Raw genomic sequence first — 16,335 nt, forward strand, 5'->3', positions numbered from 1 at the left:
AAGATTAGAAAATTTCATATGAACTCTTGCTATTCCATCACATTCTAATATTGTTTTTCTTAATAACATTGCTCTCCAGTTTCATTCTTTCAAATCTTAATTTCTATTTTGCTAGTTCATGATGCTGTGCTTTTGTAAATTTGTATATTTTTATATCTATATGAAAATAGTATTTTCTCTCAATAATTTATTAAACCTTTAAGATAACCCAGTAAGTTCCCTAAAATATCAGGCATCAGGGGTTAATGGCCTTGGAATATGTGCATTGTGTCTACATGGCATCTACAGCCTAGGAAAAGAGGACCTCAGTTGAAGTCCTGAAAGTTCCTCCCTTGCCTTGAATCTCACCCAACTCTTGCCCTTCACCCCTGCTTACGGTCATCTGAGTGAACTTCTAATCCTTCCAATGCCACCACAATCACATCTCACACATGCAGATGCTCTTCAGATTTTCAGAATAAAGTACAAACTTCTTAGTATAATTTTCAAGACCCTTTGCAATGCAACTTCTGGCCCACTTTCAAATTGATTTTGTGCCAGGTTCTTACATGATCTGCGATTCCTCCATCCGTACAGACACATAGTCACTTAAGAATGTGTTTGAGCACCTAAAACTTTCAGCAAAGAACCACGTGCTGGAGGTACGATGGTGCATAGTAGAGATTTCTAGACAGAGACAAGTAAAGAGGTAGTTCCAACAGTAGGAGATGTGTGGGATGCCACAGAAGGAATGGAAGGGGCTTCTAACCCAGACTTGGTTGGGGTGAGATGGCCATAAATGGCTCCCATGAAAAATTAACATCTAAGATGAGACCCCCAAAATAAATAGAAGTCAATCAGCCAAACAGTGTAGCAATGATTAGTACTCTAAAAGAGGAAAGGGTCTCCCTAGTGTCTTGTAAATAGGAACATTCTTAAAGAACTGGAAGGATTTCAAGAAGGCAGGAGTGCAGGACAGTGCTGCAGAATGAATTATTTGTATTTCCCTAATGTGTTCTGTTCCTTCATTTATCTCCATGTCCCAGGGAACTTTCATCCCAGTTATCACGTCTTGCATCCAAGGATATCTTCCCCAACCACATCACCACCACCCTAGGAAAGCCTCCATGGTAACTCTCTCTTTGTGCCCTCCATTCTATACTTATAATGTTTCCCATGTAGTCTCTGCTTGTTCTGACACCTGCACTCAGCTCTGTATGCTTTGAGGGTGAGAATTTTGAGTCCTCATCTTTTGTCTTCCTGACTCCTAGCACTGAGCAAGTCACACAATAGATACACAGCTTTTCCAGTGCAAGGAGTGGAGAAGGTTAAAATATTGTCCTTTATTCTTGCAACCCATCTGCAAATGCATTGGTCTGGGTTGTAAAATAGGCAATCTTTACTGGATATGTACTGGGGAATGAAATTAATTCAAAGCCTCCCAATGACAACATGGGTGACTCATGGGATCTTTATCTCCTCCAGATAACAGAAAGGAAACAGTGACAGAACCACAACCTAATTTGTCTGAAAAGCCTACACAGAACATGCAGCCTTCTGAGGAGAATAATTAATTAGATTTGAGTGGAGAGAGAACAGAAAATGCAAATATTTGATCCCTTTTTGAGGGAGAGGATAGAGTTCTTTTTAATGTGCAAAGCATGTTTTAGAGAATCTTTGGAGACATGGCCCATCAGAAAAGGAACACAAAGCAGGCTATCAGCAGAGGAGTCCCTTTTTCTTTATACAGTGTCTTCTTTTAGAAATAACTTTTCTTTCCAAATTAAAGAATAACATAACTTATAATCAGCAAATTTTGTTAGATTCCAGGGTAGCAACAGACACTCTTTCCTAATTCTGCCTCTCAAAATATCTTTGCAGTAGCAAGGAACGCAAAGAAAGAAGCATAAATTTAGAAAGGCAAGAGGAGAGAGTGAAAACAAAAGGGACCTAGGAAGGTGAGGGGATGCTGGTGCCTGAGAGAGGTGGTGTGCTGTATTACAGCCTCCCTGAGCTGGAAGGGACCTTAAGAGGTAAGGAGGGAAAGGGTTCTTGTAGTTCCTTCTGCTAAGGAAATAATGGATGCATTATAAAGTGAAAGTATTCTCTTGGAAAATGTAGCTCACTTATACACACTTGGATGTGTATACTTTACTTATTAACGATAATGCTCTCCTCTCAGAAAGCTCCTGCGGCATGAATGAAAAAGAAAGAATGTTTGCTAATCGTGATATTATGAAAATAATATGGTCTCCTTAAAAGAGGAATTTCAACTAAAAGAACAGACCAGCTGTGTGGCCTCATTTGCATTTCATGGCTATAAGTTTGAAACAACCCCACATGAGTTTGGTAAAAATGCCAAACCCCTAAAAAGGCACATGCTTAGCCATTCAGCATGGCCCCAGAACTTCTCTCAGCAAACCTAGTGCTGACGAAACCCATACCTTCCACCGTGGCTCGCTTGGGCTGAATGGTGATGGCCCCTTCTGCGATATCTTCATGCTGGTGCAGTGGGTTTATTTTGGATCCCCAGCTGTCTGATCCCACCCAAAGAAAATGGCCAACTTGGTCAGCTCTTTTGGCTGCTGCAAGGATCTGCCTGTGGAAAGAAATATGGAAAGTTATATTAATGATAAAGAACATCAGCTGAATCCGTGTATATTAAGAGTCAGTAAAAGGAAAGGTACTATTCTTTCTCAAAAAGTAAATAATTGCAAAAAACATGATAAAGAATTTATATCCCTAACATATAAAGATATTTTGTAAACCAATAATGAAAAAGATAAAGCATCTTGAGAAACAAGAGCAAGTAGTAGTAATTGTTAAAAGATAAAAAGATAAATACAAATGTCCAATAAGGTAAAGACACATATTTACCTATGTTAGAAAGGATGGAAGTGCAAATTAGACAAAGATACCAAATTCATTTCACATATTAGCCAAAATGTTTGTTTTGTTTTAAGAGTTTTGGCTTGGGGCTGGAGAAATGAGCACTCTCATTTACTGCTGATGGTATATATTATCTCTGAAAAGCAATATGATTATGCATTAAATATGTTAATTATTAAAATAAACAGAACTCCATGTTAAACATGAAAAATTTATAACTTGTTTATGATTGAAAGTATTATATATACATAATCAGGACAATGAGAGCAAATAAAAGAAAAAAGGGAACTAGTTATTAATGAAAAAGTTATTGCAATAGTATTTTTGGAAGAGGGGATTGATGAGATGTAACTGGTAGATTACAAAAAGCTACAACTGAAGCCCCTTTGGTGGGTAAGACCACAGGATAAGTGGTTTGTTTGTTTCTTGGGACTTGGGAGTATCACGCACCACAGAGCTACATGGTAAAAACAGGAAGATTGGGTCAAAGATTGTAAATAAGGTGACAAAGGCCAGTTCTACTTTTTTTTCTTCCAGGCAAGAAATGACAGTTTTCTAAAAAAAAAAAAGACAAAAAAAATAGCAGCAGCATAGGAAATAGGTTCTGATATTATAAACACCAAAATAGTAAAAGGTGGATAAGAGATGGTGTGTTAAATCTGCAGATGGGGATGGGAGGGAATGACTAAAAGTCAGTACAATAGACACTCTAGGAATCTTAAACTTCTGCTCACAAAATGCTGGGAACTAGGGGTTTGTCACCCCAGGTAGAAAACAATTTTTCTGTAAAAGTCTGATACGTATCAGAAAGCAGACTCTAGATACTGTTATAAAGAAGTCCTCTGATGGAATGGCCAATCTGATTCCCTGGGAACCCCATCAGTTGCCATGCACTGCCCACGGGCACAGAGCTTTTTACTGCCTTATTCATATGTGAATTGCCAGAAGACACTCATTATTGAGGAAAATCTCCATTGCCAAATAGAAAAATTAACAAGGAAATGGAAATGTGTGGGGTGGAGCAGAGATAACATATGGGAAAAAAACAAAATAATAAACACATTTAAATGAGAATGATCGTTTCGTAATCAAGAACAATATATGAAAAAAATAACAAGAAACAGCTCTTATTAAAATTATGAAACGAAAATTAAATTAGCGTAGATATAAAGTGCAGAAAATTCTCTAGAAAGCAAAACAACAACAAAACGTTGGAAAATAAGAAGAAATAAGATTCTTTTTCCTCTTATCAATAATCAACCCAAGAAGACCTATATCCAGCTAACATTTAGAGAAAATAGAGTAAATCTTTAAATATTATTCTTAATAAATAAAAATCCAAAAAATTGAAAATACAAGTTTTCAAGTTTAAAAACTTAGCCGCATAATGGGAGGAAAATCAAGCATGTCATGAAATGTAAGACCTCTGTAAATAATGAGAATGTTCTAAAAGCTCTTCAAGGGAAAATGAGAAGACATGCAAAAAAAATAAGAAATGATATTATTAACCTCTCAAGAGGCCAAAAAAAAAAAAAAAAGGTGGATGATGGATGATGGAGCAATGGCTTCAAAATTCTGACAAAAAGACCTTAAAATTTTAATATTTAGCACACAAAGAATCTCAAAACAAATAGAACTTGCATATTTGTTCAGTAGCTGTATTAGATTTTTCCTTCCACAATGAGAACCCTAAGTTCCCTATAAGTTAAGAGTTCTGCAACTCATTAGTCACAACAGCTATTTGTTGTAAATCACTTCTTTACCAGGTATGATGCATTTATTAATAAAAATAAATATGAGGCCACACATTACCATCCTAACTACTAATTAAGGGTAGAGGCAGAATAAAAACATTTTTAGATGTAAAACACACGAAAAAGTTTTCGCTTAATTTACTCTTTAAAAAAAAAAAGCTACAGGGTATGCTCCAGCAAAATGAGGAAATAAATCAAGAATAAAATTCAGTTAGGGTCCAGAAAAAAGGAAGTGGTAAAATAAAGAGAGAATGAGAGGAAGAAACTCTTCAAATAATAATAACTGATCCAGATTAAAAGAGAATAATGGAAATTTCGGGAAGAAGTATTCAGAAAAAATAAGGCAACTCAGATAATCTTATATATGAACATATGGAGAAAAGTGAAAGGCCTATAACAATAGAAAAAATATTAAAGATAACCATGAAAATATGAAGACTGTCATATTAACTCCAAAAAACAACAAAATGTTTTCCAAAAAAATAACTACCATAGAAATATGATGCTGTAGTGCATCATATTTATATAATCACAATAATATAAATACTGGTTTCTGTTAAATTAAAGCCTGATAGAATATTGTGACTATAGAGATAGGAGTTCTATTTAACATAAGAATTAGATAATATTTAAAATTAATAATTTAAAAATTGTAACATGTATACATTATGCAGATAAAACCAGAAGAAACAGTTTAAAGAGGTAAAGTAAATGCCAAAAGAGAACAGAACCAGAAAGTATGGTGAGATGGAACAGGAGACTAATGTTTTGCATCAAAAGTACTTTAGTCATATTTTAGGTTTTTTTATGTATTTATTATTTTCACAAAAATAGAACAATCAGCCGGGCACGGTGTCTCACGCCTGTAATCCCAGCACTTTGGGAGGCTGAGGCAGGCAGATCACAAGGTCAGGAGATGGAGACCATCCTGCCTAACATGGTGAAACCCAGTCTCTACTAAAAATACAAAAAATTAGCTGGGCTTGGTGGTGGGCGCCTGTAGTCCCAGCTACTCGGGAGGCTGAGGCAGGAGAATGGTGTGAACCCGGGAGGTGGAGCTTGCAGTGAGCCGAGATTGCACCACTGCACTCCAGCCTGGGTAAAAGAGCGAGACTGTCTCAAAAAAAAAAAAAAAAAAAAAAAAAAAAAGAAAGAAAAAAGAAAAAAAAAATATAACAATCAAATGTTTATACTTTTGGCCTAGAGATACCACTTTGATAATGTATCCAAAAATGATCAAAGATGCTATCAAAATGTCTGTTCATTACTGGGGTTAACAACCTAAGTACAGAGCAATGGGAAACTGGTTTAAAAAAAAATGACAATACACTCAAAGGATGAATTCTAGAGCAATTAAAAATATACTTAGTTTGATTTCCACAAGGTATCAAACTAGACACATGTTAAAAAAGAAAATTAAAATTAAATACATGATAAAAGATTAATTTTCACAAAATAAAAGCTGGCCAAAAATTGCCTGTATATGTGCATATATGCATAGCGAAAAGCATAGAATCATATCAAGACACCAAAAATATAGAACGACGTACAATTTTTATTAACAAGTTTGGGGAGGTGCTGACAAAGTTTGAAGAGAAAGGTAGGGATAAGCCAAGTAAAACAGGAAAAGAAAGTAAAAACTGATACAAACACAAAAGTTTGTTCAGTTTAATATATTTATGTATAATTTGGAGGTTGTAAGAATATAATTAAAGCATTTAAAAGTACTTGTGATATGAAATGATTAATCTATAATATGAATTGTAAAAAATGACAAAATTCTATGTGATCTTTAGTCTGTTGGGGAAAATTTGTGTATGTATAAACAAATTTATTGCAAAAATTAAACCAGAATTTTATTAGCAGTTATCTCTGAGTGTTGGAATTGCAGGTTTTATAGAAGATTATTTAAAATTATTGTTTGCAATTATTCTCCTTAACCTTTAATTTTTCTAGCAAACTGGGGGCAAAGTAAAATGTAAGGGTTCCTTTTATTGAAAAAAAAAAAAAATAAATCTCTTTATCTCCCAGTGGATTTACAATGAGCATGTGTTCCTTTTATAATCAGAATAAATTATTTTAGAAAAAGAATCCACGCTTGTCTAAAATCCAAATCATCAATACCCATGACCGATTTAGCACTTATCTCAGCTTTAAAATCTAGATATTAATGTTTTCTCACTGCTAGCCTCTGACAAAGTATTTGAAGCTAATGTTCCAAGAAACCTCAAATTTTCCCATCCACAATGTAAATCATCCGAAGAAAGAAATAACGTAACATTATGGGTTATCAGTACACTTCAGACACTGTGTTTAAGATCATGTTTTAGAATAAATTTTTATATGCTGTTGGCTTTTAGTACTGTGCTCAAGAATAATTATTGTCATCACTATTATGAATGACAATATACAATAATGTTTAACACACAAACAAGTCCAATGCAAAAAGAATGTGTATAATTATTGAATATAATTATTGAATATAGTTTACATCCGAATATGAAAAACTCACATTACTTGCAAGTCAACAGTATCATAACTAATTAGTTACCAGAACTAATTGCCATACATCTTTTATGTGCCTTGTGTAATCTATTTAAAAATAAACATGAGGCCATATTTTACCAAGGTATTACATATTTAGCAAAAGTGTAAAATGGGTGTTAAAAGGGCTTATAAGATGAATAAGAAGGGTATTAGTAGATATTTTTTAAAGTACTGGAACAGAAAGAGTAATATTATGAAAACAAAATCTCATAGAAACCTAAAATACAAAGTGACGAAAAAAAAGTCATAAGATAATTTTATAAGGAGAGAAATAATACATTTAAGGGATGATCAGAATCAGGATCCGTTCTCCAGAACTGGGGAAGGGAATGCTTGAAACAGACCTTGAAGAAGAGACGTAAGTTAGACAGATAACGAGAGAAAAAAACATCGTGAGCAAAGACCATGATGGAGAAGTAATCAGAACAAATCGGAGGGTAAGAGTTATGCATTTTGGATGGAGAATTGGGTGAATGTAGATGAGGCCTAAACTGTAAAAATGAGACCATATATCAAATCACCAGGAAGTTCAGAAAAAAAAAGAAGCTTACTAAAAAAAAAAAAAAGAAAAAAGCTTACTAAAAAAAAAAGAAGCTTATTAAATGTGAAGCGTTAGGTTAGGAATTTCATTCACTTGTTCAACGCCATTTATTGAGCTACTATGTCCTGAGCCCTGGAATAGTTATTGAGAATACAAAAGCAAGTCGAAAGAGGCATCATTTCTGCCCTAATGTTTACGAACTAGTGAAGAATACAGACATTAATTAAACAATCCAACAATAAAAATGACACCATTCACATAAACAATGAAACTGAGTTAGTATGAAGAATTTTCCAAAGTGACATTGATCAGAGAAATCTTCCCTGAGAGGACAGCACTAGACATAGCATTGAGGTAATGAAGCAGGGAAGGAAACATGGGCCAGGGAGGGGGAAAGAATGCATGCAGAATTGGGAGGGAGATCATACCACAGCAGTGTGCCTACAGTAGCAAATCATGAGGGAATTTGGAATAGAATAAGACTAGAAAGGTGAAAAGGCCAGATCACCCAAAAAAGAACTCCAAAGATGTTCATTTTATTGGTAGGAGACTTGAGGCCTAAAGAACCTGGAAGGCAGTGGGAGGAACTTGCCCAAGGTCAGACAGTGCTCATTATCTAAGAAGCAAGTAATCCTCATTTAAAAATTCAAAACTCTTTCCATTTAACAGCCCTGCCACCACACCTGTGGTCAGAGCTTTATACTAGGAGATGGATGGATTCAGGGGCAGTGTCTAGGATACACAAAGCAGGGAGAGAGACAGGTTTGAGACGCTGGTGGTAAAGACATTGAAAAATCCAAGCAGGAATTTAAGGGCCCAGGCCATTAAACCTTTACCTTGAATAAAAGATTCACCTTCAAAGTCAATGATATATTATTTTGAACTATAAGATAGACAAAGATTTAAAACACACACAAATAGCTCTTTCACATCAATGGAAGTGTAAATTGGCATGACTTCTCTGAGAGATAATATTTATATATTTTTAAGAAGGGACATATCTTTATCTTAGAAATTTTTTAATAGGAATTTATTTTATAAATATTTATAATATATAAAAGTATATTTGCATGTTATGTTTTTACCACATTATAAATTTATATATTGCATAACACATTGCAGATTAACATATATTTATATTTATACACACAGATTTGTGCAAAAGGAAGTTAATTACAGCATTATTTATAACTTCAATAGTCTGTAATCCAAATTAAATGTCAATTAATAAGGGAGCAGTTAGATAAATTACAGTGTCTATATAAAATAAAATTCTGCCTGGCTATTGAAAAGACTGAGTAGATGTATAGGTACTGATATTCAGTGATCTCCATGATAAAATGATAAACAAAATGCTGAACAGGAATGCACACAATATGCTACCATTTGTGTAAAAACAAGCAGCACATCCCTCTAGCATATATACAGAGTATCTCCACAAGAATATACAAGAAACTTTTAGTTATCTATTGTACCTGGAGAGAACTTGTTAGCTATGGGACAAGATGGAGATTGTATGTTTATTTTAAATTTTGTAATCAGGTTTATTTACTCTTTATTCTAAAAATAAAGATTACAAAAATAAATATTCTAAAAATTCTAAAAATAAGGACTCTGGACCAGGTTGGTAGTGATCAGAAAAGAAAGCAAGAGACATTTACATTGTGGAAACATGTCAAAGCTTGTTTCTATGTGGCTTGGCCAACAACACAAGGAACCAGGAAAAAAGCAAAGTCAAGATTACAAGAAGCATTAAGTTCTGAAAAGAAAAAAGAAAAAGTGGATTGGAGAATGTAGAGGTAGCACAAGTTTTTGATTTGAACATATTGAAGTTAAAGCACTAGCAATAAAACCAGAATTTTAAGACATTTTTCTTTTACATTAAGAGAACCATTCTTTGGATAAAAATCTGTTATTAATATATTTGGAAAAATTTTTAAATAAAACCACCTTTAAAAGATCTAGAGATTTTTTTTCTGTTTTTACAAATAACTGAATACACTTATTTTGCTAACAGAGGGAAAATACGTTACTATAACATGCTACGACTATACGTGTTGGGTAGAGGCAAGCACAGACTTTGCCGCTGTATGATTACAGCTTTGATCTTATGCTATCTTTTCCTGTCTCAGCCAGCAGCCTAATCTTTCTCTCTCCTAAAATTGCAACATGCATATTAACAAATGTCATCAGTTATTCTTACTTTATATCCTCGTCGTTGGCAAAAATCACGACGGCCCTGGAGTTGGGGGTGTCCAGGAGCTGTTTGATAATTCTATCAAAGTCAATGGTCCTGTCTTTGCGTTCCTGGGGGATTCTCACGGACTGGGCAATGCAGAGTCCACCTGTTTAAGAAAAGAAAACATAGTGTCAATAATGTCTCCACAGAGATGTCAAAGGAGCCAAGGAAGGTAGATGAGGAGGAGATTCTGAATCCTGGATATGCAATACTCCTTGATGCTGTTGCTAAGCAAGGATGGCATAAGACATCATGCTGAGTCCTGAGATGTTGTTCATACCTAATGCACTTTCCATGGTATCGCACGACATTCTCTTTATAGTACACTTACAAATATCTAATTATTCCCAGCAATACCAATGATATTACTTCAGAGGAGGCAGGTTTAAGCAGGAAGAAAAAGTGGCTGGGTTGAAGAAGGTTTTTAAAATGAATGCAATACCCCTTACTAACACTACAAAAAGTAAACCACAGTAAACAAACTGGAACAGGTAAAGCTCTGTGTATCTCTGTTACTTTTGTGGTGTTTGCATTCCCAGAATTTTTTTTCCCTTTATACCCATCTCTATTTTTAAAGATCAATTCTGGTGGAATAAGTGGAATAAAACTAAAACCAAGAACATCAACTATAGTAAATCACAGTAACAAACACTTATTGACAACATACTATGTGCCCAAGCCATCATTAAGTGTTTTACAGATGTTATCTCATTTAGTCTTCTCAAAAATCTTATAAAGTATTTAGTATTGCTCATTTTATGTTAGGGAAAGGGAGGAATAGAGATATGTTAACTCCAAACTTGTCAGAGCCAGTATGATATTAATTGGCATTATGAATTTCAAGATGGAGAAACACGCATCAGTTTAATAAGCAATGTGTATACATCTTACTTCCCTGCTTCTTGCTTAGCAGTTGTTCCTGGATCTAGCATTTTATGAAACACACTTAAAAGCCAGCATCGATGAAAAGGGTAGAGGAAATATTTGTAGAAAAGTCCTAATGGCCGTCCAAGGGGCACAAGACCCAGGGGCAGAGACAGGTAAAAAACCTTACTCTAACGTGTAATGTGTTTAGGAGATATTTGTAATCAACAAGCTCACACCTAGAACATGGACAACTGGGTGGAAGCTTCTAGACTTCCACAAACATAGACAAATATAAAATCAAATACAAAATTAAGCCTTCATTACACTGGAACCCCAATTAGTATTAGCTCACTCTAAGTGTCTCTCAACTTTCAGCATGCAGGAAATCACCTGTGGTCCTTCTTTAAACTATAAACACCCAACAAAACTATCAATCATCTTGACCTAATTGACAACCCACACAACAGAAATGCATTCATTCTTTTCAAGCACAAATGCAATATTTATTAAGACAGACCATATTTTGAGCCATACAAATAACATTTTTTAAAGCATAGAAATAATATAAAGTATTTTCTCAGAGTATAACAGAATCAAAGTAGAAATCAATAACAGAAAGATAACAAAAATATCTCCAAACACTTGGAAATTAAACAATACACTACAAAATAATCCATGAGTCAAAGAAAAGTGTGAAGGTAAATTTTAAAATATTTTGAGCTAAATATAAATGAAAGTACAATATATCAATATTTGTAAGTTACAGCTAAAGCAGTGTTTAGATGGAAACATAGCATTGTGTGTTTATATTCAAAAAGAAGAAACATCTAAAATCAGCAACCTAAACATTCACTTTAAGAGAAAATAACTGAGTAAATACCAAAAAAAGCAGAAAGCACATAATAAAAGGAAAAGCAAAAAATCAATGAGTTTGAAAACAAATATAATAGAGAAAAACAATGAAATCAAAAGCTGTATTTTCAGCAGAGCATGATTGTGAAAACCTACAGATCCATTACTCAAGAGACTGAGGAGGGAGAGTCACTTAAGCCCAGGAGTTGGAGACCAGTCTGGGCAACATAGCAAGATCCCAGCTTTTTTATTTTTTTAAAAGCTGTTTTTGAAAATATAAATAAAATTGATATTTATGAAATGTAGACTGAGACAAAAAGGGAGAACCAACAAATGACCCTATTTAGGAATGAAAGAAGGGTAACCCTGATGATCTCATGGGTATCAAAATATAATATGAGGATATTAGTAATAACTCTACATCAATAAGTTCAGCTATGTAAATGATATGAAAGAATTTCTTGAAAGATACAAAGTGCCAAAACTGAATGCATAGTAATCTGAATAGTCCTATGTAAATTAAAAATGCCAAATTCGTCATTTAAAAATTTTTCAGAAAATAAAGATTCAGGCTCAGATGGTTTAACTGATGAATTCTATCAGTGAATGAATACATAAAACATGATCTACACAATCTCTTCCAGGAAATGGAAGAAGAGAGAACATAACTCATTTTATGAGGTATTACCTAATACCTAAACCAGGAAAAGATATTACCAAAAATAAAATATAGACAATATTACTTGGAACATATTTGCAAATATTCTTAAAAATATGTTAACAAAACAAATCCAGCAATACATTTTTTAAAAGATAATACATTAAGATTGAGTGGGTTTTATTCAAAGAACAAAAGGCTAATTTATTTTTGAAAGATCAATCATTATTATTTACATATTGTCAGACTAAATAAGAAAAACCATGAGCACCTTAATACATGCGGAGAAAGTACTTAACAAAATTCTATATATATATATTTATAATAACAATACTAAACTCTGTAAACTAGAATTAGAAGAGAATTTCTTTAGCCTAATAATAGGCATCTATAAAAAGCCTACAGCTAGCATCACATTTAATAGTAAGAGACCACAAGGCAAGGTTGCCCTATCCTGTTCAATACTGTACTATAAACCCTTGCCAAAATGAGAGGAGGGGAAGAAACAAACTATATACGTGTTTCGAAGGAAAAAGTAAAATCAGTTCTATTTACATATGACAGAGAAATCCTCCCCCCCGCAAAAAAAAGCTATCAAAAAATCTCCTAGAATAAGTGCCTTAAACAAGGTTGCAGGATATGAACTCAATAAACAATAATCGATCATAGCAAGAACTACTGAATTTTACATTGAAACACAATGCCATTTAACAGTATCACGGAAAAACCAGTCCTGCTTAGGCAACAAAATGTGTACAAGGTCTGTGTGCTGAAAACTATTAAACATGGCTAAAATACATTTTTAAACATGTAAGTAAATTCTTCCCAAATCTATCTACAGATTCAACGCTATCTAGAGCAAACTCGGTAAACTTTTTTTTTTTTATTTTATTTTTGTAGACCTCAACACCTAACTTAACATTTATATGGAAAGGTAAAGGAAATAGTCAAAACAATTCTGAAAAGTAAGAAAATTAGAGATTCACACCACCTAAGTTTAAGACTTACTTTCAAGCTACAGGAATTAAGCAGTGTAATGTTGGTAAAAAGTATAGACAGTTGAATCAACGGAAGAAAATAGAGGCTCAGAAGTATACCAACACAAATATAGTCAACTGATTGTTGGCTAACATGCAAAGGAACTCAAAGGAAAAAGAACAGGCTTTTCAACAAATGATGCCAAAATAATTGGATTTTCTTATTCGGAAATAATAAACCTTGCCTTATAGCTTATACAGAAATTAACACTAAATGGATAATAGACCCAAGTGTAAAATATAAAGCTAGAAAACTTTTAGAATAAAACAAAGGGAAAATCAATATGACCTTGGGTTTGGCAATGAGTTTTTGAATATAATATCCAAAGCACAATCTATAAAGAAAAACGTGATAAACTGGATTTTATGAAAATTTAAACCTTTTGTTCTGTGAAAGACAGCATTGAGAAAACGAAAGCACAAGCCAGACACTTGGTTAAAAGTATATGTTTGATAAAAGAATGTATCCAGTATATATAAATAACTCTTAAACTCCACAATAAAAACACAAACAGAAAAGATCTGAATTCACTTACAGAAGAGCTTGTGAAGCACATTTCTGACCCCCACTTCTAGAGATTCTTACTCAGTCAGTTTGCGTAAAGCCTGTGAATTTGTAATTGGCACAGGTTCCCAGGTGATGCTGATGATGCTAGCTTAGGGCCCACGCTGCTCTAGGTGAAACTGCTGCAGGTGGTCAGATTTTGAGGCATATTCACCTGGGTGTCTCCATATTGGTTGCAGCCTACTCAGGTAGAAGTATAATGTGTTCAATTATATTCTAGCCAAACATTTTTTTTTAGGGAGCTTTTAGGAAGGTGGCATAGAGTAAAGGAAGGAAAGGGTAAATTATTGTGCTTTGTTATAAAGCTCCCAATGGTACAGAGAGCCAGCAACAGACATATCCCTGGGCAATGGCGACTACAGTCTCAATGTCATGATTCCTCCAAGTCTGGAAAGCATTATGGAGGATGGAGGGATGAAACCATCTGCAAACTGTCCTGGGACTCCTGGGGAGAAGAAATGGCTACTTTACCACCTTCTCAGCAACAGAAGGGGTATAATTTTGGATGGAAACCCAGCTTCTCATCAGGATTCAATTACAGCTGAGTGATTAAGCAAACTGGAGCAAACTCCATTTGGCAACATGTCTAGTAGAAGGGCAGTCTGCAAACATGGATTGAGGGCTCACCCACTGTACACTAGGGGAACCGATGTGCGGAGTTTCATGATTGCAGAATTGAGAAGCTCATCCCCTCTTACAGGGAATGGCCCACAGGTGAGCAAAATTAAACACCTCAACAGAAGAGAGAGACTGGCTATTAACATGGTAATGGGGATAAACCTGTTCATAAAGCTAAAGTGTAAAGAAAATTGGAAAACAGAGAAAGAGAAATAAACATGCTGTTTTGATCATCAGTTCTTGGAAGGCTTGCATTGTACCTGCTGGAAAAACAATCCATCCCTTATTTGTCTCAGATCCATAAGATAATGTGGCAGGTTTAAAATTTCACTTATATTGTAAGTAGATGACTTCAACATAAACATTCAAGCCATACCAAGTGTGTCACTGTGAGACAATAATGATGGTCCCATGTAACTACCAGCAAAAAATGGAATTGTTCATGGCACACAGACATACACATACCTGGTATTAGAATATCAGTTAGCTTATTTCTCAGTAATGGTGATAATTCAGCACACTACATTGTCCCTCTGACACACGGAAAATCTTATCAGAGTTTGATGCTGCCAGTTGGTATTGCAATTGCCAAATTAATTCACAATTCTGTGGGGACCCAACAAGTAGGGAGAACTGGAAAGTCTCATCGTAAAGGTGGCAATTGAAAAGCCATGACAGATAGGACAACTCCATCATAGCACCTCAGCTTTCACTGAGAATGTCCGCTGTCAAAGGCTTGAGAGAGTGATGATACATACAAGAGAGATACATACAAGCCACTGAAGTAATGAAAAGAATTTCAGAGTCCCAGAAATCAATCTGCTTCTTGATTTAGAGCTGAACACTGGTCAGTCTTCTGTCTGTGCATGGTAGCTAGCAATCTTTAACAGCAAGAAGAATCTCAGGAATCACACCACAGATGCTTTCCAATAAAATACTTTTTTCTCCCAAATGATTATGAATTATTTTTAATCTAATAAGCAGAAACAACAGAAAACAATTTAAAGCCTGCAACTCAATCCTGAGAGAGCTGATACACAATACAGTTCTATTGATGATTCTATTATTTAGATATGCCAATTAAATTTAGCAAATATTTACTGAGACTATTATATGAAAAGCTCATTTTTTTTTTTTTTTTTTTTGAGACCATGTCTCGATATTGTCCCCCAGGCTGGAGTGCGATGGCGTGATCTCAGCTCACTGCAACCTCCGCCTCCTGGGTTCAAGCAATTCTCCCGCCTCGGCCCCCAGAGTAGCTGGGATTACAGGCGCACACCACCACGCCCAGCTAATTTTTGTATTTTTAATAGAGGTGGGGTTTCACTATGTTGGCCAGGCTGGTCTAGAACTCCTGACCTTGGTGATCCGCCCACCTCAGCCTCCCAAAAGTGCTGAGATTACAGGCATGAGCCACCGCATCCAGCCTCAATTTTTTTTTTTAAGAAATAATACATATAAGCAATAGAAGAAGCCTTAGAATACCCACATCCACTTCTCCGTTACACATGGAGAAACTGAGATCCAAAGAGTTTAACAGAAATAATATTAATCATAGTTGAAAGACTGGGTCTCATGAGTTCTGTCTATGTGTTGATGCAATTCTAAGTACTTCTTATCTATTAACACATTCAATGATTATACCACCTCATGAGTCAGGAGAAAAACAGAGGCATTCTGAAGTTAAATAACTCACCTCAAATCACAAATTGAATGGCAGAGTAGTACTGAGGTTTTCATCTTTCAATACTTTAAGCTAAATGACCAGGTAGTTATCTGTCCTCACATA

General features: G+C 34.8%; 1 protein-coding gene across 6 annotated transcripts in view; it reads right to left on the reverse strand.

Moving 5' to 3' along the window:
• The window catches only part of GRM7 (glutamate metabotropic receptor 7), an 879,282-nt gene that overhangs the window by 438,315 nt on the left and 424,632 nt on the right, over nt 1-16,335 (reverse strand). For all 6 annotated transcript variants that reach the window (XM_055260434.2, XM_055260432.2, XM_063630706.1 and 3 more), the window contains exons 3-4: nt 9,914-10,055; nt 2,424-2,578 (exon numbers count right to left, since the gene is read on the reverse strand). In XM_055260434.2, coding sequence (XP_055116409.1) covers nt 2,424-2,578; nt 9,914-10,055 — 297 coding nt within the window. The remainder of the gene's footprint in view (nt 1-2,423; nt 2,579-9,913; nt 10,056-16,335) is intronic.

This window comes from Symphalangus syndactylus, chromosome 21, assembly GCF_028878055.3.
Source record: "Symphalangus syndactylus isolate Jambi chromosome 21, NHGRI_mSymSyn1-v2.1_pri, whole genome shotgun sequence".
Taxonomy (NCBI): Eukaryota; Metazoa; Chordata; class Mammalia; order Primates; family Hylobatidae; genus Symphalangus; species Symphalangus syndactylus.